At 35.6% G+C, this 24,000-nt stretch overlaps 1 protein-coding gene across 2 annotated transcripts in view; it reads left to right on the forward strand.

The window, feature by feature from the left end:
• Positions 1-23,658, forward strand: part of NDFIP2 (Nedd4 family interacting protein 2) — a 47,433-nt gene extending 23,775 nt beyond the window's left edge. The window contains exons 4-9 of one of the 2 annotated variants that reach the window (XM_042805998.1): positions 1,026-1,085; positions 4,285-4,372; positions 12,832-12,956; positions 16,082-16,148; positions 19,895-20,000; positions 21,841-23,658. In XM_042805998.1, coding sequence (XP_042661932.1) covers positions 1,026-1,085; positions 4,285-4,372; positions 12,832-12,956; positions 16,082-16,148; positions 19,895-19,998 — 444 coding nt within the window. In that variant the 3' untranslated portion in view covers positions 19,999-20,000; positions 21,841-23,658. The remainder of the gene's footprint in view (positions 1-1,025; positions 1,086-4,284; positions 4,373-12,831; positions 12,957-16,081; positions 16,149-19,894; positions 20,001-21,840) is intronic. The other variant, XM_042805999.1, reaches the window with a different exon arrangement.
• Positions 23,659-24,000: the final 342 nt, after the last annotated feature.

Genomic DNA, 24,000 nt, shown 5'->3' on the forward strand with positions numbered 1-24,000 from the left:
ATAAGACTGCCTTAATCTGGCAGATGACTGGAGTAAGAAAAAAGGTCATGTTATGATTAGACTGGTTGGTTTGACACCTTGAGGGGAAGGATTTTGATCCTTAACTCTGAATACTCATGGAAGAACAGAAAAGTCATGTAAACGTTGCACTTCTGGTATGTAGCTAATTGTTTTCTCACTTTTGCTGTCTTGGAGATCAGGAGCGGTGACAGCCACAGACAGTATCTGACTTGTATACTACACACTTTGCAAAACATACGCAAACGATATAATGTTTTTTCATTTTTATTTTCAGCCTTATGAAATTAGTGCTCTTACGAATGTGAACTCTGCTATGATCTGTGCCTCTAGTTTCTTCCTTGTAAAATGAGGATATATTGCCTCTTTACTACAATAATGTGAACAGTTGGAAAAAGTTAATGTCCTTGTTACCTTGAGCGATACACGAAGCTGATGATTATTACTTCATGGTATAGTCCAAAGTGTGCAGTAAAGAAGGCTACAAGCCTAGTCATTGAGCAAAAGAGAGAAAATGGTATAAAATGGCAACACACTTAATAAACTGCTTTCATATTTTTTTCCCCTGAATTACGTAGGGATCTTACAAAAAAATGAGTGTGATCATATTAAAGACTTCATCATAGACCCTGCATCCACAGATTGCATGACCAATCTAAAGTTAACATTTACTGAAACTTTCAGTACTTTTTTTTTTAGTCCTTCGTGTAGTTTGTCTTACAAGAATACATTGTTCATAAACACTTATTTCTTTCAAATGCTCCCAGATAGCTCAATATATCAAAGAAATTGTAGCAGCCCTATGTCATCAGTAGTGATAGCACTAGTTACCCTGGCTTTTGATGCTTTCCTTTTCAAATTCTCAGGGTTAGTTTTGAAAGATTAATTTAAATGGACAAAAATATTGCTAACGGTTAAATGACTTGTTTGTATGTTGCAATGAATGGCTTTTACTTAATGCTTTTCAGTTGCATTTGTCTTATGTTTTTCTGTTTTTACATGCTTAGCACGCCCAGTTTAGGGAGTCTAGGAGTCTGTTTGATGAAATATTCCTCAGTCGTCCAGAGGTATGGTATAGTTCTCTCTAGTTTAGACTTTAACTATGAATTTTCCTGATGGCAAACAAATGCTTCTGGGGGTTCATTGTGCCTTTTCTCCCCCACCGTTAACTTCTCCATATTGTTTTGTATGCTGAAGGTATTATTTATGGGGTTTATTAAATAATTTGACCCTTTCCTCAGAAGTTTTTCTCTATAAATTCACTGCATTAAGAAGAGTTGTATCAGTTTAGTTATCCAAGGGGTTCCTGAAAACTCTGCTTATTTACTTGATTAAAGGTGGTTATCACACTATACACGGTGCTAGGTTTCAATTTGAAAGAAGTTAAAAAGCATTGTGGGAAAAAAACAGTCCTCTTTTTCCAGGATACTACAGAGCACTGTAGTTTCAGAGGAGTTAATAGATTTAACCTCAGTAGATGCTGTATATCATTTGATGTTTTTTCGCTTCGAAAAATTACTGTGTGACATGCTATTTATGCTGATAATATATTTTTCTGCTTAGATGTTTCTCTGATCATAGGAACAGAAAGTTTTCTGTTTATACAGATCTCAGCATATTTAGAGAACAAGAAATATTGTCCATGATCCTTAACATGGCTAAATTTGTCAAAAGTCAGTATGAGATATTGAAACTGTATTATATATTTTATGTATTTGTGTGTGGCATTAAATGACATTGTTCTCATTAAAAAGAAAAAAAACCCCAAACCAAACATAAATGAGTATTATTCTCATTGATAAAAATGTCAATATCTAATAGAAGTATTACTATGAAATTATGTTTAGTTTTAGTCATCAGCAGAGAGAACAGTCTTTCTTCATTGTTCTTTTTCATTCCTCAGTGAATGGTGGCAAACAATTATATTTTGAAGAAAAACTGGGGTAAATGACACCAACTGGATTAAATGAGAGCACTGTGAAAGACAGCCAGTATTTGAGGGGTTTGAGCAGTAGCCAATTAGTATCTTGTGTCTTCAGGACTGATTATAAAACCGCATAATACTAAAGGATACAGATACAGGCTGAACATGATATAAGCGCAGGAAACTATTTAATTTCTTAAATATTCTGATAATTTTCATATGCTAATTTTTGGAGACAGTAAATAGAGCTTGGTTTAATATAATTCCCTTTGTAGAGTATGATAAATTACAACCTGTTCACACTTACTGCAACAGTGCCTACTTGCAAATGTCTGCTCTCATGTCCCTAGGTTATATATTGACCTGTGTTTCTCACACATGTAAGCCTTAGAGAAGCCTGTGCATATAGAGAAACCTGCTAAGCTTGTTATTTTAGTTGAGCAAAATTTTCTTTTTCAGAAGCAACATTTTGCATAAAGAGTAACTCACTAATTAGTTTGGAAATGCTAGTATGAAGTACAGTAGCTAGCAGACAGTTTAAAAAGTCCAAAAATTATTTTATATGGGGTTCTGTAGACTTTCTTAAATTAAAATTGAAAATATTTTTGTTGTCCTGACTTGAAAAAGGAACTTTTGTGGCATACTTCTCAAATATAAGCGCATTCAAATGTAGCTCTTCATTAAATGCATTTTTAGCCCTTGCTTTCCTCCCCCCTCCCGCCCCCCATGAGTCTTGTAGCTGCAGCAAAGTTGAGCTAAATAAACTAATGCTTTCATAGTCACTTAAGATGACCATTTAGGGACATCTGAAATTATGTAGTTGAATTATAGCCCATTAAGATTGTTGTTTAGCTAGCTTTTTGAGCTTTCCTTAGTATTGTCTATGTGAATAGCAGTGTTTTTAAAGTAATTTGTCTGATACATAGTCCTGGTTAATTAATCTGAAATTAAATAGCGCAGTTGGAATTTCATGGCTGTGTAATGAAGAGTAATGCTGGCTGCCTTGAGCTGGTACAGTTCTTTCTAGTACATTTTTAACCATAAACACTATGCCCTGGTAAATTATTTTGCTGTGTTGACAAGGTGAACATGTCAATCACATGACAGAGCTTTAGCTCACAGTGATCGTTTAATGCCCTTTTAGTTACGAACTTATTATACAAAATAACTTTTGGTACAGCAACCGAACAGTATGCTAAAATTAGAAGTACGTTATTTCAGTAGTAAGTGTTTGCTGTGGGTGAAACAGCTAAGTAAATCTCACTTGAACTAATCTCCTTTGATTTATTTTTTTTTAAATGGGTCGTGTCTTATCTCAATTCTAACGCATTGTGATTAATTGGAGAAAAGGAGAATGTTACTCATGCTTATGTCTGTACCATATTACTGCTGCTACTGGCAGCATTATTTAACTTGATTCACCCACTCTGCACTGTTTCAACGTTATTCATTTAAGTATTTAAAATGGTGTGTTTAACTGGTTTTAAAGTTTTCATCAGGCTCTCTCTAAGTGCTGTCATCATGAAAACTCTTATGTTTGCCAGTCTACAGTTGCAGCAGTGTTTTACTTGTGCACAGAACTGCATACATAAGATCTGCCAATTTCTGTTGAAAATCAAATACTAAGAAACAAAGCAAACTCATGCTTTCAGGATCTTAAAATAGAGTATTTTGACATGATAGGAGAAATCTTTGGATTGTTTTGATTGATATCTCTGTTTTCTTTTGTTTGACTTAAAAGTACTGCAATTTTGGGGTTTAGGAGACTTTAAAAGACTTTTAATGTGCTCGCACCCTCTAGTGTCTCTAGAGGTTTTCTTTGCTTTGTGTGTTTTTCTGGAGGTTATAGAATAGTCAGATTGGTTAGTGCAGTGCTGTTGCATCAGCAGTTTATTTTAAGATACTAACCTTATTCTAAAGCTTCATTCTATATTTTGGGAAGCATTTAAAGACTTTTCTGGCAGGAAAAAAACAGAACATACTATGTAATGATTTTTCTAAAACACATTTAGTAGCTTGGCTGCATATCAAGATAGTTACAGTTTTGATTGTCTAAGTACCCATGTGAAATAATATCCAGCTTCATTTAAGATGAACAGGCAGTATGTACATATCTTCTACAGAAGTTTTTCAGTTAAATTTGGGGTCTGTCTGTATATAAGCAATAAATAAGACTTGTTTTATAGATATGAGTTATTTTTCTTTTCAACTTCCTTGATGTGGATGTGTTACAGAAATGTCAATTTTCATCTAGCTTTAGAAACATAATTAATACTTTAATCCTACAAATAGTTATTCTAAAATAAAATTTTCACTAAATTATCACTAACCTGTAAATCCAGGAAGAAGAGTATCCACCACGGGATGATTTCAGTGATGCAGATCAGCTTAGAGTGGGCAATGATGGCATCTTCATGTTGGCATTTTTCAGTAAGTTATCTTGTATCCCAGACCTACTGAGGTATCTTAATTGCACCTTTGTTCTACGGAATATAAAAGATAGCTGTGATAAACTGCATTAATGTAATGTAATGACTGGATTTTTTTTTTTTACCTGTACACAGATCTAAACACTTCCTGTGATGTAGCAAATGTGTTGCACTTTTTTTCTGTGGCATCTGTTAGAGATAAGGAGACATAGCAAAATCATAGTAAATGTTTTGAGGCATTGTAAGGCTGCATTCTTATCTATGAGTTGGGAAATTCTGTTATTGCTTAGTTGGAGTACCAACTTGAATTAAAGACTGGATCACAGAAATGTGGCAATTGATTTTTTAAGTAGAAAAAATTTGAGAGGTGATGTTCCATATAAAAGTTGCTGAGGCTAGCATAGTGAATTAAATTAGCTGTGGGTGGATTTTTTGAACAAATCCAACAGTGCTTATTTTCAGGTTGAACTAACCACTAGCATATCAAAATGTACTGTCTTCAGGTAATGTCTGATTGCAACCAGCACTACTATAGCACTTCTTCAGGAACTGTGTGTGTGCACTGTGCATGTCTTATCTTGTAACTTATGTACTGTGTTAAACAAAGTTAGAGGTACCCACTGTAAGTTACTTACAGAAAGAAGCTGCTTCTGTTTTGCCAACTTCATATTACTGAGAACATTTTCCCTTTCTGAAATAAATGTGTTTTGCAACCTGGATGGAAGCTTGGTGTTGGGAATGTAACTGTTCTTTTAGCATTCATCAGGATGAAAGCTGATTGATTATCCACTGAAATCTCCTTTATGTCTTTCAACCTAGAGCTCATCTTAGTTTTTCTTTCTTTAATGTCTTTCACAGTCTCTTTATTTAACTGTTACAGATGCAGCTTACAGAACTTTCACAGAAGTTTTTTCCACATTGGCATACAGTGTACTAGGACAGTGTGGTGTTTGCATCTTGGGATAAAAATACGTGTCTACCTCGCATAGCAATCATATTAAATACATATATGGGGTAACAAAGTGGGTTTCATAGTCTGACCTCTTTCCGCAGCTGGACCATAGAAAGGGTATATATTATTTGGGGCAAAATGGGGTAGGGCTTAATTTTTCTTTCTCCCTTTTTTTCTCCTTTCCTTTGTGCTACAACTTTTTGTATTTAATCTGTTCAGGTTCTGTTTTGTGTAAACTTGTTCTTGCTTTTAAATCCCGGCTCAGATCTTCGTTAGTACTGCACTTGGAGATCAAGTAGATTGTTGTCTCTAATATGTTTTAAATCCTAAAATCACAGCTGCAAACAGATGTGTTAGCTTGCAGCTAGGAGCACAGTAGTAGTAAAAATCCCGTTATGCAGAAGGTGAACTGGAATCAGAGTCTCCAGTAAGGCTCCAATGACACTCACATGCAGTTGGCCAAAACTGTGTGCCCAGAACCTTGTGTGCACCTTCAAGAACTCAGATGTTTACTTGGATAAACTGGCAACTTTCTCTTCAAATAGCTGTTTAGCTGAGACTGACTGCACAGAGCACTACTTTTACAAATTTGAGAAATACCCTGTAGGTCATAATTTTTCTTGATTATTCTGAGACTGTTCCTGCCAAGTTTGCTCGCCTGTGAATGAAATACATAAAATGAGAGCTTACACATGCAGGATATTTATGGAAGTGTATGCTTAATTGGGATCTGTGTTGGCTGTTGTGGATACTGTTACATATGGAAACTGATAAAGTTTAATTGTTGTTTGTGTTTGTAGTATGAGGAGTTCACAAAAACTCATAGCATTTATAGACCTGTAGTATTAATTTGCAGTAGTTTTTCTTAGGGAAATTGGAGAACTAAATGACGAATGAGCTTAACTTAAGGTTAGATCATAAATAGTGGGTGGTGTATTCCTGTCCGTCTAGTAAGGAGATAAAATTCTCCATAAAGTTGATACGTGTAGATTTAAGAGAACAGGAATTAAAACAAAATTTACAGTACATTTTTTTTTTCCCCCAGGGTGGGATATGTTTAAAAGCTGCAAGTAGAAGTGGCAGATCACAGAGAGCCTAGAATCAGTTCCCTCAGTTAAATGCAGAACAGTTCATGAACTGTGCTGTACGGAGAGGAGCATAGAAAGAACGGCTTGTTCCAGATGTGTTCTCCCAGCTCCTCCTGTGACTGGACAGCGCTGGTAGAAAGATCTTGGGGGGGGAGTAAGGGGGGGCGGAAGAGACAGGCTGCCTCTGTTTTAAATATAAAGCACTGAAGTTAGCTTTTTAAATTTCAGTTTATTCAACTGAAGTATAATCAAATAAACTTTTGACTGAGCTTACCTGCATATTGCAATCAACTGGTGGTACACAGCTACCATCTAGTGGTAGCTGCCCAGGTTGCATGAAATTGCTGTCTCGAGGCCATCTAGTGGCCAGAACTGTTTGTTAGGGCATTTTGTTTGTTCTAGGAGCTTGTTGCACGCAAGGTACAAAGCTGTTTCCTGTCTAAGCTGGGAAGTTCTGTTCTCTTTAGCAGAACTAAATAGAATGAGAGAAGATACAGTAAAAAGTGCTTTGCGTGAACAGGTGGATTTTTTGTTTCAGCACTTGAATCAGAAATGTAGAGGAAAAAAATTGGAAAACAACCTATTTTATTTCTAATATGTGATAAAATCATATGTTTTAAGAAACTGGTGTTGCTTTTGAAGTCTGTGATTGTGTTGGTGAGCAAAGAATCTGCTCTCTAATGGTCAGGGCTGGTGTTTGTCAGTTTCTGATTTTGAGGCAAATAAATACATTGGTGAATATATTAATTTTGCTATGAATGCAAAATGCAGCAAATTTTACTATTGGACCACTTAATATATTTTTTCTATTACATGTTTTTAATTCACCTGTACCTTATACAGTGTAGTATAAACTTTTCAGAATGCCAGAGGAAGTTGTTAATAGGTGAGTTTCTCACCATGATTTTTTTTTTTTTAAATATATGCAACAAAAAGGAGGAATTTCTGGGCTGTTTCTTTCCATTTTGAACACAACTGTAATGGCAATAGAGCAAGTAACACATAGGGTTTGGTTTTGATGCTTAATCTGCCTGTAGTGGAAGTCTTTTGGGTCATGTCTGATAGGCTCATCCTGGTTCGTTATGTGAAGGAGGTTGTTTTGGGGAGTAATAAAAGGCTTATACAGTTTTCTCTTATATTTAAAGAGTACTTTAGAAATATCAACCAGCCTTTTCACCTGTGGACTGCAGAAGGAATTGTAGAACTCATCTGGATTCTTTGAAACCATGGAAGGAAGTTTTGGATTGTCCCTGAAACCTAGGAATGTATGACCTTCATATACAATCACCTAAATTCTTTCTTAATGTAGGAAGAATTTGACTTACATGGTTTCTCCATACATGTTGGATATAATACAAAATACTTGGAACAAGGAAGCTTCTAGTTGGGCATTAAAAAAAAAAAATCCACAAGGGTAATGAAGCAGTAAAAATAAATTGCTTAGGGAAGTTTTTGAACATTCATCATTTAATAGAAAAAAACCAACATTGTCTGTTGAAGGTGATAGCAAATGCTGCTAGTGATTTTCAGACTTCAGGTGAGCCCTTCAGGAAGGAGCAAAAATACGTTCCAGTTCAGGAATAGAATAAATTCTGTGCAGGAGTGGGAAGAATAATTTCTAGTGATGCATGAAAACCTGGAAAGTATTATTTATTGAAGTGTGCTTAGTAAACCTAGGCCAGGTATGGAATATTAAGCTCTTTGGCATTTGCTGTATGTTAAAGTAATAAGTCATTGGACAAGCAAATGGCGGACTAAAGGATGTAACTGACCGTGGTTACTTTTTGTATATATAGTTGCCATTATGATCTTACCACAGGCTTTGAACCCTGGTTAAAATTTGGAACCAACATAGGTCTTCAGGCAAGTTTTGCTGGCTTCTTTTCATGATACTGAATATAAACTTAAGGCAAACGATTAATATGTAGCTATGGTAAAAAACATCGGCAAGTGAACTGTAAGAACAACTGAGGAAAAAGCAAATTTGTTCTAGTATGCTTGTCATTATTTTTGTATCTCCTGATGTATTGCAATATGTACAACTCAAAACCTTTGCACAAGATTGCTTAATAACTTGAAAAACTAAGTTTTCTTTGTTTACTGTAAATTGTAAGGAGTACAAGGAAAGGATGGTGTCAATATTGCTTTGCAACTTAATGAGCACTGACAAAAAGCAAGCATAGATTAATAAATTATTAATGACAAAGTACAGTTTCATATATCATCTTTGCATTGCCCCTGTAGTTACTGGAGAATGAAGAATGCCAACAGATACAAGCTTGTTTATCAAAACCAAGTTGAATTATTTTACTCCAGTTTCTTTGGAATTGCTGATAGAGAAAAGACTTTTGATTTCTAACTTTAATTTTCAATATGAAAAATCCTTTGCTGACCACTGCCAATCAGAAGAGAGCCTTCAGTGTGGAAATAGCTGATGGATAGCCTTATTTTACACATCAGATTCTAGGACTACCTTACTGCAAACCATAAAGAAATACAAGTATAATTGTTGTTGACACTACACTGGATATCAGGAAGACTTTTTATTGAAAAAGACCTTTAGTCCAACTCCTCTCCACCCAAAAAGCAACTTCTTACCTGTTGTTCATTATGAGTTTTGTTGTCATGAGGAAATAACTTTAAAGCTTATATTCTTTTTATGTGAATTTCATTAATATGGACTTACTTTCTCTTCTTGTTGGCACTTGAGGAATGTATAAAATGCAAAAATCTTACCTTTATCAATCCTGTTTGTCTGTATGGTGTTAGAGTAGCAATGAAGGACTGGAATCATATTGCCAGCGCAGTCAGTGTGAGTTTCATCTAAATGTCTGAAATTCATTAAAAGAAAAAGGACAGTAGTTGAAGGCTGGGCTCAAGTATGGATCCAAACGTTAAAGACCTCTGGGATAGGAAACAATTCTTGCTGCAGAGTGGTTAGTCTTGCAGCAGGAGTCTAGAAGATGAACACAGAACCTAACTGTGTGAAGGGGATGGGCAAACAGAAGTTAAGAATGCTTTTTCAGTTAAAACCATGATGTGGTTGTAGCAACTTGTTAGGTTTTCTATCTCTTTTAAGGATTGGCTTTCTTCTTTATGGGAGTGTGTGTTAGTGTCAGACCAGGAACATTGTATGAGAATGTCATGGGGAGCTGAAGCAGTATGAAGGATGAAGTCATCTCTAACTGCTGAGCAGCCATTTGCATTTCACCAAGTGGGTGAATGCAGGCAAATAGTGGAGAATTGCATTTGTTGTAGCAAGAAGCTTGCATGGTGACTTGGTGTCTCTGTTTAGTAGACAGAGAAGGAAGTAGATACATCTAGAGGAAAAAGTAGATGCATTCTTTTTACCAGTCTGTCCCCTCACCATTGTATTTTCTCTCTCAGCTTAGTGGAGAAACTTGTGCTGTGGTTTCTCTATGGCAATATAAGGATGAGAATTATGGACAACTTTTATTACAATAATGAGGTGAGGCAGGAATTACACAGAAAATAATGCTAGTAATTTTTCAGATGCAATGTAGGCTGCAAAGCTCAGACAACTTGCATGACTGGCAGAGAATATACATGGAAATCCTTGTGAAAAAGATACAGATAGGTTGCTGAGGCTAATCTTGATGTGGAGAAAACCAGTTGGAAGATAGATAAAAATATTATTTGTTAGATTCTGCTCAGAAGGAAGAAGCATTTCTGAAAGGAAAGAATGGATTTTGTGACCAGAATGAGACAGTGAAGATGATACATGGAATATCAGTAGGACACATGAGAGGTGAGAGAGAAGCAATGGGAAAGGTTGAAAATGTGTAGACATTATTTTTGCCCATTTTAAGTTTGACAAAATGATGCAACACCAAGGCAATATTGGGAAAATCTCTCTAATATGTTGCCTAGGTTTTACAGAGGTGGAAGTATACATTCCTCTTGCTGCTGAAGACAGGGAATTTCAATTAGGTGTTCACTGCAGAATTTTTCTAATGGATGGTTACAGATTGAAACTTAGAGTGAGATTTTTCTTCTGTATATAGCCCCAGTTTTACTGGGGTATTTGAACTTGCATAGTTTACAACTTTTGTGTAGTTTATGCCTTTTCTTTCCCACTTGCATTGTCTGTTTATATAAATTGATGAAACAGCACACTGGTTAAAGGAAAAAAAGCTATTGGGAACAACATTGGAACGTGCTGACATCTTTGCCTTCAGGAGTTGGGCAAACAACTTAGTGTTAAATATCTACCAAATACTTATCCAGTGACTGTGGATTCTGTTTTGAATATTCCTTTAGGTCAAATTGAAAGGAGGGCAAAACTGTCACTGTGTTCAACTTTGATTATTAGAACTAATTTTTTCCCCTTCTGTATTTATGATTGGGAAATCTAATTTTTATAATGCATATACAAATTAGTTCAGGTGTGACAAAAATACTTATTTTTTTAATATTTGCCTGTTAAAATTGTAAGTATTCTGGGAATTCCTCCAGTCTGCATTATCCATTAGAAACATGTCTATCTTCTATCCTTTTTTGTACGCCTGTCTTTGGAGCGACAATTGAAGTCACCCTTGTCAATAATTCGCTTGAGTGGTGGAGAGAAAGGGAGAGAGCAGCAAGCTGTTATGCTGAGACACAGATAGAGATGCGTTGAACTATCTTTGAAAATCTGTTACTCTTAAAAGTACAGTGGATTTGGAGACCTTGCTTAAAATAGGGAAATCCTGTTTTCAAAACAATGTATCCAGGCTTTCTCAAATACAAACGTTTTTCTTGTGTTTTAGAAAGATAGGTAAATGTTAGTGTCACAGTGTTGTTCTTATGCAATAGAAATGCCCTCTCTTTTTTTTGTTTGTTTTTTCTTTCTCTCCATATAACAGTTTGGATCAGCATTTATTCAAAGGTGTTTGTTGTACTTTTTGGTTTTGTGGGTTCTGGGCTTTTTGTTTTGATTTTGGGTTTTTTGTTTGTTTTTAAGATTACTAATTAGCATAAAAGTAAGCTTTCTCATTGCTACCATCTGTTACCTATGGCTCTGTTCGAGGCAAGATGTTTTCTCACTTGTGCGAAATGACTGTGTTGATGTAAAGTCTTCCAAAACTTCTATTGGAACTTCAATTTCTCTACAGTTCGTGAAATCCCACTGCAGTTTTACAGACTAATTTTGCATTTGTGGGCAAATCATTGTATCTTCATGTGGATTGTTGGAGGAGTTATAACAAGGTTTTAAATTACAAAAACATTGGCTGTTGATAGATAACCCTCCCAAATTGACTTTTACTTAAGAAAGCTATTGTCCAATTTTCTGCTCCTAATGTTCTGCTATAAGTGTTCAAACTTCTACTGTAAAGACAGCCTTTTCTGTGGTGATTTAATGTTTGAATTTTATGTGGGTTTTGTTTTTTCCCTAAATTTGGGGATTTAAAACATTAAGGATTTGTGTGCAGGGGTTTTGTTCCCCTCTGTCCCCCTTCCATTCCTGCTTGCTTCTTCAGTGTTTTTTGTGTGGCTTTCCAAATGTTTTCAATTTTCTGCCATCTTGTCCTCTGCAGAGCTCCTGAATTGTTGTCTTCTGCCAGCTCCCCCAGTTTTTGTTTGATGGTTTTCTCGTTAGTTGCCCTCACTTATTCCCAAAGCTGGGACATCACCTAATTGGGAATTCCCACACTTTGACCTAATGCATGCAGACTGAAGTCAATACAGATGATGATGTTGGTTGTCAAGTACATATGCAGATATGAAACTTCAAATTGTAAAACTGCTGGGAGTTGTGTAGAAGTGTTCATTGAAGGAACAGTGGTAGTTATGCTCAGTGTCCTTTTTGTATCTTGATTTCTTAAGCTTCTGTGTAAAACTTCCAAGGCTTCGTGTACCTTATGCTTGAATATAGATCTAAAAGAGAAGACAGTAACCAGTGAAACATCAGCTTCTCAACTTACCTTTGTTTCTATACTATGTTTACAGAGCAAGAGCAGATACTTTTATTCTGTTTGATCCAAGCTGGATAAAGCTGAATATGCGGCCTTGATACATGCACGTATGTGTGCATATAACTATATTTTTGGTTATAAAAGTGTAGGGAGGGTTTTTACTTCGGTTTAATCGAAGGTCATGTATGTTATAGTCCTTTGTTTACATTTACCCTTCGTGTCATCTGATTAGGCTTCTGTAGCGATGTAATTCTTTCTTTTATGGTGGAATTTTCTCTTGTTTAAAGTAGTAGGTTCCAGCCTGTTTACCATTCTCTTTGTTATTAAGTGACTATACCATGGGGAATGTTTGGGTTCAAAGTCAATCTCTGAAAGCCTGAATTACCGGAAGGGAATTAACTGACTGTGTAAGCATGTCCTTATTAGTCTAAAAGTGAAATTAATGTTCAGTCTGTTTGCTTAGCTATACAGATTAACAGAAGCTACTGTTTCTTTTATTTTATAGTGGCGTTTATTTTCAACTGGATTGGATTTTGTTTATCCTTCTGTATAACAAATACCATAGCTGGAAGGTATGGTGCAATCTGTGGATTTGGTCTGTCCCTGATCAAGTGGATTCTCATTGTACGGGTATGTTTCTTGATTTACACTGTAGATTCCCTTTGTAGAACCAAACCATAACAATTTCTTCAAGGATATATAATAATGGAATTAAAAATCAGTGGGTTAAATTCCAGTGCTTAACAGAGTGCCTAGAGTTTTCTCTGACTTCCACTTCAGTACAGAATTTACTTGCTATATATTCATATGTGCTTGCTAATAATGAAGCTTAAGCTATTTTTATCTGACATAGCATTTTACACTCATTTTTCCACTAAAATAAATGATTTGTTCTTTGCACAGACATTTAAAAGCATTCAGAAGTGGAGCAAGTACCTAAAATGTCACTGGTATTATAGTGTCCTATATGAAAGATTTATAAATGGCTCAGCCTATAAAGGGGGGTGGGGGTGGGAAATCAGAAAACATTTATTCCTTGTATCTGATTCTTTTATTCCTTGTAAGATACATACTGAGTCAAGTCAAAATCGAATAGGAAGTTAGTCACATTTTTACCATCTTAGATCTCAATTTCTTGATATTTTCACTGCAAGACTAGATACTTTTCAGAAAGGTGTGGTAGCCAAGTGCAAGTTACTTAGCTGACTAAGTGGATCCTAGATGAAATGTAATGATTTTTTCTGAACTTGAATTTTGTGTGTCTGAGACACAACATTTAGAATCTCATCCTGTCTAATGAAGAAAGATCTTGGATAACTTAGTTATCTTTTACGTCCTGACAATTATGAACTTTTTTTTTTCCTCTCTCTGTGGGTGCTAGTAAGTTAACTTGATTTGGTTTTAGCACAATAGCACAAGGGCTGTAGAGAGAAGAGATATCGTGGTCCTTCGTGGAGATGTCCTGCATCCTCCTTAGAGCTGAGGGTCATTTAGGTGGGCTTCTGTTGTTTTGTGTTGTGGTTTGGTTTAGTTGTTTGTTTTTTTTTTTTTTTTTTTCTTCCCAAGGGCAGTGGAATGCTACTGGACCAGATGTGATTCTGGTGTATTTAGTTGGAATTCAGGGTTTGGGATGGAATTTATCTTAAGGGAGTGAGAAGACATGAATTTTTCAACTATGCATTCAGTGTGGATATTTTCAGCTTCCCTTGAGGCATACTAAACAGAGGGCAGAACTTGCTCTTTGTGTCAGTTTTATTATTTCTGTCTGCTTGAAAAAGTGCTCATAACAAGCACAAAAATTAATATATGCTAAATGTCCTTGAATAATGTTCTAGACTATATTTAAATTATTGTATATAAACTGATGCTAATTCTAAAATATTGGAGCTGACCAATTCCAAGACCTCAGGGGTGGAGCTTTTTTCACAGTGAAGGTTATCATCTTCCTGCGTTGTCTCCCTTTCTGGAGACAATAGCAGAAGGCTCATAAGGTGTATGCCGACAGTTGTTTTTATGGTAACACACAAGCACGTGTGTGTGCACAGAATTGTCCTGTTCCTTTGTTTCAAGCTCCTCTGAGGGTTTGTGCTGCCCTTTCTCACACAGGGTCAGTAGTACAAAACTTAATAGTGTCTAAACAGTCTGAGTTCACATATACTCTATCATCAGTTTTTACCGGGAGTGAGGGGAAGAACGCGATTTTGCTTTTGGGGAAATTCTGCAGCCATGGCTGCTTCTGCCTAAAGAAGGAGCAAGAGTAATGCACACAGGCCAGTATTTGATTCCTGGTTTTACTAAATCTTCTTTCCAATTAAATGAAATTATAATTTTAACAAAGTATGTTGGTATATATATGTTTAGAAAATTGAAAATACCAACTATCAAGTGAAATGGGATTAATAATGTTGCCAACTTTCTTCGAACTGAGTGTTCACTGGTATTTAAATTAAGTGTCAAAAATATATGAAATGCTTACTCTGAATCAGAGAAATGCTAGTATTTATATAGGGACAATGTAATTACCAGTTCTTTAGTTCAATTTAGCACTTCTGCTTCTTGATATTTTTTTCTTGGATTGCCTGTAGAAATGGATACAGCACAGGGTTAAACCTTTGAAGAATTCACATGATCTGGCTTTATTTTGGAGAAAACGTGTGGATCTCAGTGCACAGTTACTTGAAGAAAAAACTCAGCAACTATATCTGGAGTTCTTTAATGTCTTGGATTTTTGTCTGTTTGCATATGTGGCCCAGTTTTTTTTTTTTTTTTTTTTTTGTTACGTGATTTCTTGGTTCATACTACTGAAATGTCCTAGAAATGGCAAATGGGAAGCACTGTGGCAGGGTGCAGTAAACATACCGAATGATAGTAGGGTGGGAAGTGTATGAAAAGTGTGCAGAGCTAGTAAATAAGTTATTTTATTCCTTCTGGCAACTTCTAACACATCTCCCCATTCCCACTTCTTATGTGAGTTTTGGAGATATTTGATTAGCCTTTTTATCAGTGAAGCATGCAGTCTGAAGTCTGGTAAAGGCACAGATACCTGTCTCCAATACCATCACACCCTGCCCTCCAGCTGCCTCCCACATCACAGGGAGGACAAAACTGCCTACCATGGTCACTAACAGGAACAGTTGAAATGCCACTTCAAGGTTCATTTAGTTGCGTTCAGCTCACTGCTGGGAACTGAATGCTGGTTTGAAAATGAAAAGACTTTAATGAGTTGGGGGTCTTTATGGGGCTGGTATTCTTGGCAGCGATTAACAGTAGGGGGGTATACAGAAGGTCAAAAGCTCCTCTTTTGAGGGGTCAGCAGAACATCCCTGTCTGATAAGATTAAACTAATGTGGCTTTTGGTGTTAATATCTAAAGCAGCAGGCTGCTGTAATGTGTTTGGGATGGCAGGCATTGAGGGGGAAAAAGGAGAATCCGACAAGTGGTGATTCATTATAATAGAAAATGTCAGATGATTCTGGCAAGTAATACAAGTTTGGGGGATTTTTACACACACAAACACACACACACACATAGATTTTTTCAGAGGTTTTAAAATAACTTTGCCACAGACCAACTGATGCTGGAAGTGTTACTTGTATATTAAACTGCTGTACAAATACCAGTTTTTGCATTTTAGTTGAATATATTACTTTTATTTAAGTTTTCTTTTTCCTCTGTGATTTCTGTATTTGCACGGTGCATTAAATGCATCTTAGACATCTGTTTTACTGCAGCTGAGCCTTGTGTATGAATTTCAGTTTTCAGATTACTTTACTGGATATTTCAATGGACAGTACTGGCTTTGGTGGATATTTCTTGTACTTGGTAAGTGACAGTTGAGAACATTTCTGTTTTAATGTGCAAGTACTTAAAGATGAATCATATAATTGTAAGTAAGACTTCTGTAACATGTTTAACTATTTTTTTTTCCTTAGCTGCTGATAGTTTTGTGTGCTTTTATTTTTGTAGTATTCATAGGTTATTGGTTACCATAGCAGTGTTACTGTGTGAACTGCGGACTATTCAAATAACTTTCACCTCAGAAAATTTTGTTCTACACATGTAATTATGTAGATACCAGAGACTTGCAATTTGTGCTTTTTAAGCTGCTTCTACAGATCAAGGGGTGCAGAACTGTGTAATGAAACTTCGGCTTTATGTAGAGAACATACTGAAAAGTGAATGATACCTAGTACTTACTTACATGTGTGTCAAGTATTAAATTTTAAGAAATGTGACTGATACTAGGAAGGTGGAGTCTGCTGTCTTGTACACAGGTCATGAACTGTCCTTTTCTAGTCCTTTGAAATGCATACTGCATCAGTAGTTTCTCAGTCAGACAAGAGAATGGCTTCATGCTTTCTGATCACAGTGCTCCCCTGATGTCAGCTTTCTCTTGAGGGATGTCTGCCCATGTTCAAATTCTCCTCTTCTGTCTGTTTTTAATTAGGATATACCAAACCCTGACCACTGCACCTTTTTTCCTGCTGTGTGGATATTGTAATGTGAATATGGAATCTGGAATGATTATTTTTTTTTTTTTTTACAGAAGTGAATGTTACTATCCATTTTTATTTTCTAGCTTTGGAAGCAAGGTAAACTTTTACTGGTTCAGTAGGTGGCACTCTTCCCTTTAAGTCAATTGACTCAAATGTCTAACAGCAAATGTCAGAACAAAATTATGAGTACATTAAAAAAAAAAAAAAAAACAACCAAACAAACAAAACCAAAAAACAAAAACAAAAATAAAATAAACCAAACCCAAATAACACTAAGATTCTAACTGTTTATGACTCACTGTTTATCTCACAAGAAATACCAGAAATCTTAAACAATGTTACCAGGAACTTTCTCTATTGTATTGCTGTTTATTAAAGTTTGAGAGCGTTCATCAGACTACTTAATACTCAGCTTGCCATACTGTTCACTTGGTTGCTTGAGAAACATGGAAACTGCAAATGTTTAACGCATCACAGCACCAGTCCCTTAAATGTTTTCATACTCTGTTTGAGGTGATTGCATTTAAGTAGCATGTGAAATGACTCTTTACAGGTACAAACATCACCAGATGAGCCTTTAATTAAACCAAACCCTTCTGGTGCCTGAAAAAGGGGTTTGACACTGTTTTCACTTGGATGAAAATACCGTGTTCTTCCCCTAACATTTTTCCCCACTGTATCAATGGAAAAAGCTGTGCATTTGTAGTTCCTCTTTTTCCTAGTCTTTTGCAGCACTTGTTTAGAAGTTAGCTCACTTAGATTTAGGAAAGCCTTATTTTCAGCCTTAACTGTTTGAAGATTTTTATTTTTTTTCTTTAACTCACAAAGTTTATAATATGCCTTGGTATAAAAGGCACCATGTGGCATGCAGTATGCATCCAGTGGTTAACGTTCTCTCGTCTTATGAATATTTTGCATAAAATATGCCAACAGTGTTTTTAAACTGATAAAGTGGATATACTGAGATTGCTAGAACACCATAGAAGAATTTAACCCAGCAGAACTACTTAGCAGGACATGGAGGAGTATTATCAAGTCATGGGAGCTCTGCCAACCAGATCTGTATTTCACTGTTTTGGTTAACTTGCCCATTAGAGCATGTGAAGTACCCTGTCATGAGTGTCTTCAGAAGTGAGTGAACCGAGCTGGATTTGTTCTTCTGCACAGGCCTTTGACATATTTGAGCCCACCTATTGCCATCTTTTCCTGTCTTCTGGTGTTCGCCTGTCTGTATCTGTTCCCATCCCTTCTTTCAGTATCTGGAAAAATCTGCTCACGCTTCACAGAAAAGTGTTCTACTTCCAACGAGTTGTCATGAACAGTGAACAGATTGGAGAGAGACAATTCTAGTTTTTAAATTTAATAGACAGTGTTTCTTTTTGAGGAACACAATGGAAAGTGTGGTTGGTTTTGTTTTGTTCTGTTTTTCCATAAACAGAGAATATATAAAATATGGGTTGGACTTGGACTGTTTTTCCAACGTGTAATGCAGAAGGTATGCTTTCAGGCACTTGGAAGAGTTGCCTACCTGCCTTTTGCTGCTTCAGCTACCTTTCAGTTGAATGTGGGTCTATCTCTGGCAATGTTTGGGTGTCAGCTTTTGTAGGAGACTTTTGATCCAGGTCTTAGTTCTTTCTTCTCCATGCAGAATTCACCATAATCACAGAAATGTGCCTGGTTTAGGTCAAAGTTCCAGTGGTTAGCAGAGCATTCTCTGTGTTTGGAGTTTTTTTTAATGTGTGCCCTAATGAGGCTTTGGTTTCAAAAAAGCAAAAAACAAATTAAATAAAATAAAATTTACAAGTAAAAAGCATTTGGAGGAGAAATGAGCATAGGAAAAAAGATCAGAGTCTGAGCCTGGAGAGCAGGAAGAAAAAGTGCATCACGTAGCAAAATATAAGTGTAACCATAGAGATTGTTTATTAGGATGTAAGCTGATGAAAAGGATGAAATCCTTTGTTAAACTTGTTAAGCTTCAGATCAGATTTTCATTTGAACCTTTGGAATCTTAATGTATACATGTATATATCCACATAAGCATATGTCTTCAAGGTACCTGTGTGTTCATTAAATGAGGAGAGTTGCTCTCTAGGCTCATGTTTCTCTCCAGTGGATGTGGAATTCAAATTTCAACCCCCTCAACTCCTTGGGCAGATGGTTTTATCTGTGTTGGATTCTCCCTGATCCAACTGATGAATGAATTAATCTGTTGAAGTTTACTTAGCTGAGGAAAATGGACCAAAGAGCTGTGTCCACTATGCACCAATGTATTTTTCTGGTTTTGTTTGTTCAGATGTCCAGTGAGTCCTGAATTGATAAAATTATGTTGGTGACATCATGTTAGTGTTATCCATTGTTGCAACTAACTTCTGTGTGACTGTTCTGTATCTCTTGTTCCTCTTATCAGAGCTGAAATATTTGTTCAAATGCAGTTAAATTTAAATATTTTAAAATAATTTGAAATGCGGAGTTGACAAAAGGCATGTAATCACAACACATGTTGAGTAATTTTCTTTGAATCGACTGTTGTTCTTTCTTCTCTTGGACAGGTGAATTTTCCTGGATGGTTAAATCTCAAGCCATAATCTTCTATAATTATTATTGTCTTGTTGCTAGAGCAACCTGTACTGCCTGTTTTGTTTCCCCCCCCCCCCCCCCCCTCTTTTGACTTGTAGTACCTTTATCTTACACGTATCTAAAGGTATGTTTTGTGGTTCAGGTAGTCTTCTAACACACTAGTAACTTATTTTAAGAATGCTACTTGAAAAGAAGGTATATGATGTTCTTTTTTTTTTTTTTTTTTTCCTTTTAAGTTCTTTCATACAGTCTTTTTAGCAGATGATCCTTGAACCCAGAATGAGTGTAAAATTTCGGAAAAGCCTTCCATAAGGCTGTATCCTAATATCACTGGATAAAAGCATAAGATTTGCTTGTTGAATTTATGAATTATGCTGAAAGACTTCGCTTTACTTGGTGTAATCTAGTTTTTAAAAATTATTTTTATAACAATAATGCGGGATAGTGTGTACTTAAGTTGATATACTTCATTTTGTGCATTTTCTACTCTTTCAGGACTCCTCCTGTTCTTTCGAGGCTTTGTTAATTATCTTAAAGTCAGAAATATGTCTGAAAGCATGGCAGCTGCTCACAGAACAAGATTTTTTTTCTTGTACTGAAGGTAAGCAATTTTTAGTGATAAGACTATCTCTCCCAGGAAAACTGAAGAATTAAATACTTACATTAAAAATAAATAATTGAAATTCTGTCACGAAACAGAGGTCCCATGGTTTTTGAACATCTGTCTTGGATGTTGTATGTGTTCTACATGGACTTGGAAATATCTGAAGTCTTTTGAAGTCATGGAATTTGGAAGTAAATAATGCAACCTTGTTGCCTCCAGTCCTCCCTAGAACTAATATTGAGTAACAAAAATGAAGAGGAACCTCTTGTTTTTCCTAAGCAAGAAACAGTATCTGGTGCCTGTCAGAATACCATCCTTTGTGTTGGAAAACTGGCTTTGGTAGTCAACCTGTTGTCAGCAAGTTAGGAAGCACTAATCTGCCTGCATATTAAATCTGATTGACGTGGGTCTGAACATGCAAACAATAGATGAGTATTGTCTCTCTGTGTATGACTGTCTTAATCCAGTCATGTACAAGTACGATTATTGTGTATGCAACAATGTGCTTTATATATCCTTCAGGTAGCTGACTAATCAGTCTGGCCCATACCCACTCTTTTTTTAAAAAAAAACCCTAACTTTTTATCTGTTGGGTGGATCTATTGGACTTCACTATGTAACCTAAACCAGGGGTCTCCGTTTGTGTTCAAGTTTTTTACTTAAATCGCATGATGAGATAAATGTAAGCCTAGGAATAAGTACTGTAGCATTTTCATTAGTCTGCAGTTTACTTAAAATGCTTAAATACTGAATTTTGACTTAGCTGAGAAGCTATGTTTGCTGTAATAAGGCAGGTTTTTGTAACTTTTCTCCCAAGATTGGTCACAGGATCACTGTGACGTAACCAGCAACATGTTATTGAAGCCTGAAAAAAATAGTATTTGCCTAGAAAAAAATGGTTATGTTTATAGAAGACAGTGATACACATTTAAAAACAGCTAATGATAAATACCTATGCTATGCTATATAGTTCTTGATCATGGAAGAAATCTGTAACATAACTGTAAACATAATATTTCTTTTTAACGTGCCATTTTGTCAAAATTGTGGAGTAAGTTAAAGTTAAATAACTAAGGCGTATATTGCCATTTAGTAACCAGCCTGAATTGTCATCTACATGGCAGCATTTCCTTTTTACAATAGTTACATATCGCTCCTTTTGTGGTAGCCTCTTCAGAATACCAAATCATAGAGACTGAAAATATGTTAGCTTTAAGTACAATAAAATTTAAAAATACTACATAGAAAAATAATTTTTAGGACTAATTGGTATTTGAGAACTGTAACTTGAAAAGCATGAGAGTGTGAGATAACGTGGTCTGGGATTCTTTGCTCTCCTGCAGTTAAAATTCTGCTTTGGGACAAAACACACTTTAATTCAGCATTAACTGAAGTTAGTGAGTTGTTATATCTAAGTTAAGTGGCTTTGAATTTTTCCGTTACCTGTAAACATCACTGAGATGTATGGGCTGATAGGAGCTGGACATATAAATATTATTTTTCTGAAGCATCTTAAGTATTGAAACAGAAAGTTCAAATTAATTGCTATCACACTTAAATGTCCTCGTTCTTGCATGGACAGGTAACTTCCTCTACAGTGACTATCAGTTTTAATAAATAACAAATATTACCTCTACAGTCACAAAATATTCTGAGGTGTTCTTTTGAAATTAATAACAAAATAACAGTAAGCTTTCACTTTTTTTTCTCCCATCCTATCACGGGGGGTAAAAAAAGGCTGCTGCTTTGCTGCTTCTATGTTTAACGTCAAGTAGCAACGCTACTTCTGGTGAAATCACTGCGATGAACTGAAGTACAACTCTTTTTTTCTCTCCAGACTGCATCGAACAGACATTCCTTTCCTATACCAGTGTGAAACTTCCAGCTGATCTGTAACCCTCTGAGTTAATAGGATAGAAGACTACTAAAACTAGAAGACAAATTAGTGAAGATACAGCCTCAAAAATGAATGACAGGATGGTTTATGCTCAAATACCAGTTCTGGTCATTCTAGTCAATATTTATAATTGCTGCCTTTTTGTTTTAGCACATTTGTGTATGTGCTTATTAAAATGATGGTATTGAAGTAAGAACAAACCATCTGTTAGTATAGATTAGGTACAGTCAGATTCGGTTAATCTGTGCTTGTTGTATCTGAAAGATTTAAGTGGTAACTTGTTTCACAGCGTGTGTGTACCACTGACTCGTTGATCTGAACTTTGAGTACAAAGAAATGCATTAAATGATTCAGATTAACCAGTTCAGACAGTTTTTTTTAATATAATTTAGATTCATCTAATGATTGTGTAGAACATTAAGTTTACTAAACCCTAAAGTTCCTTGTCACAAACTTGTATTCGCCAATATTTTACCAAATTCAAACCAAAATACTGGTTTGCTTAAAACTGATAATCCACTTTGAGTCCCCTGTAAATAACTCTGCATAAATTGACTGTTTGAATTGCTTCTTAGGAAATATGTCAAAATATATTTTGTAACAGCATATTCTCTAAATTTTGTTTAATCTTAGAGCTACATACATATTTTTTGTTAATTGGCAATTAAGGGTATAGTTACTACTAGATGTAATTTTGGAGGTAAAGGCACTGAATTGTTTGTCTCATCCTAACTTTCCTCATATGAATTATTATTAACTTGTTTGGGCTTGAGCCTGAAAGTCATTATTCATATGCATGATCCCATTAAAAGATAGTTTGCTCATGTTAGCAGGGATGGACAGCCTTACATCTTTAGTCCTTGGTTATGCAGTTGGGTCCTCATAGGTGCACTTTTGTTCCTGAAACGGAGTATTGCATATGTAGTCCCTGGGTTATAACACTGGCTCTGTTTAAGAATTCTCGAGTTCGGTATAAACACAGCATTCACCCGTAGGGCTTCCCCCCAAAAATTCATATAGCTACCTTACAGTGCTTGTTTAGAATAAGTACTTAGCCATTTCCTAAGAATAAGTTAATTTAAACATAAGGTAATTTTGGAAATAATCTATAAAGGAAAAAAAAAATCTTACTTTTAAAGCTCTGAAAGTAGAAAATGTGTGTTGCACCTCTCCCAGTATTCGCTTAAGGTATACCATTACTTTCTTATAAATATTATCTCTTTAAGGGGTACTGTCTGCTGTTCATGCATGTGTGGTTTCCTTTAAAGTTTGTGAAATGTGTGCTTCTCCTTAAGTAGGAGAATACATCTCTCAGTCCTTTGTACAACTGGAATATCAGTTGCAAAAATACATTGGTTGTTGGTTGCACCTTTGAGGAAAAAAATTACAAATACTTTCCTCCAGTTTCTGTTTTTATATTAGAATTTTTCCTTTTTATTACTAACATTAAAACCAGTGAGGTTTATGTTGTTCTAAGATAGTGCTGTATTCAGTTTTGTATCTATAATGAGTGTTTAAAATCTACATGTGTAAACTGGTCACATTATTAGTTTTCTTAATCTTTCAGAGATACTGAAAGTGACTAAAACTTGAGGGCCACCTCCACTTCCCACCTTTTTATGGAAAGAATAAAATTAAGTATGTTCAATATCCGATTGGGGTTTCCTTCTAAACTTACCTGTTTGTTTCTGTGTTCTTTTGCATTCATTGTCCATATGAAAAAGAAGCAGATAATAAAACATGGCTTTGTTTTGCTAATTAAGACTTACACTTTTTGGGTTTGGTTTGGTTTGTTTTTTTTTTTTTTGGTACTTCACATTGAAAAAATGCACACCACAATATTTGTATTAACATGGAATTACAGACAAATTACCGGACAAAATAGGTACTAACCAATCCTCTGTACTCTTTTCCTTTTCATCTTACGTTTTAAAGACATTTATTTTAATGAGTTAATACAACTGTGCAAAGCCTGCAATATCCATCAGTTTTCTGTTTACCAATATCAACTAGTACTATTTTCCAGCTACATCAATTTTCCCAAATTAAGTAGCAGTCTTCCGATTGAATTATTTCTGTTTGCTCCACTGCATTTTGCAG

Source organism: Tyto alba, unplaced genomic scaffold (assembly GCF_018691265.1).
Source record: "Tyto alba isolate M040663 unplaced genomic scaffold, T.alba_DEE_v4.0 Super-Scaffold_45, whole genome shotgun sequence".
Lineage (NCBI taxonomy): Eukaryota > Metazoa > Chordata > Aves > Strigiformes > Tytonidae > Tyto > Tyto alba.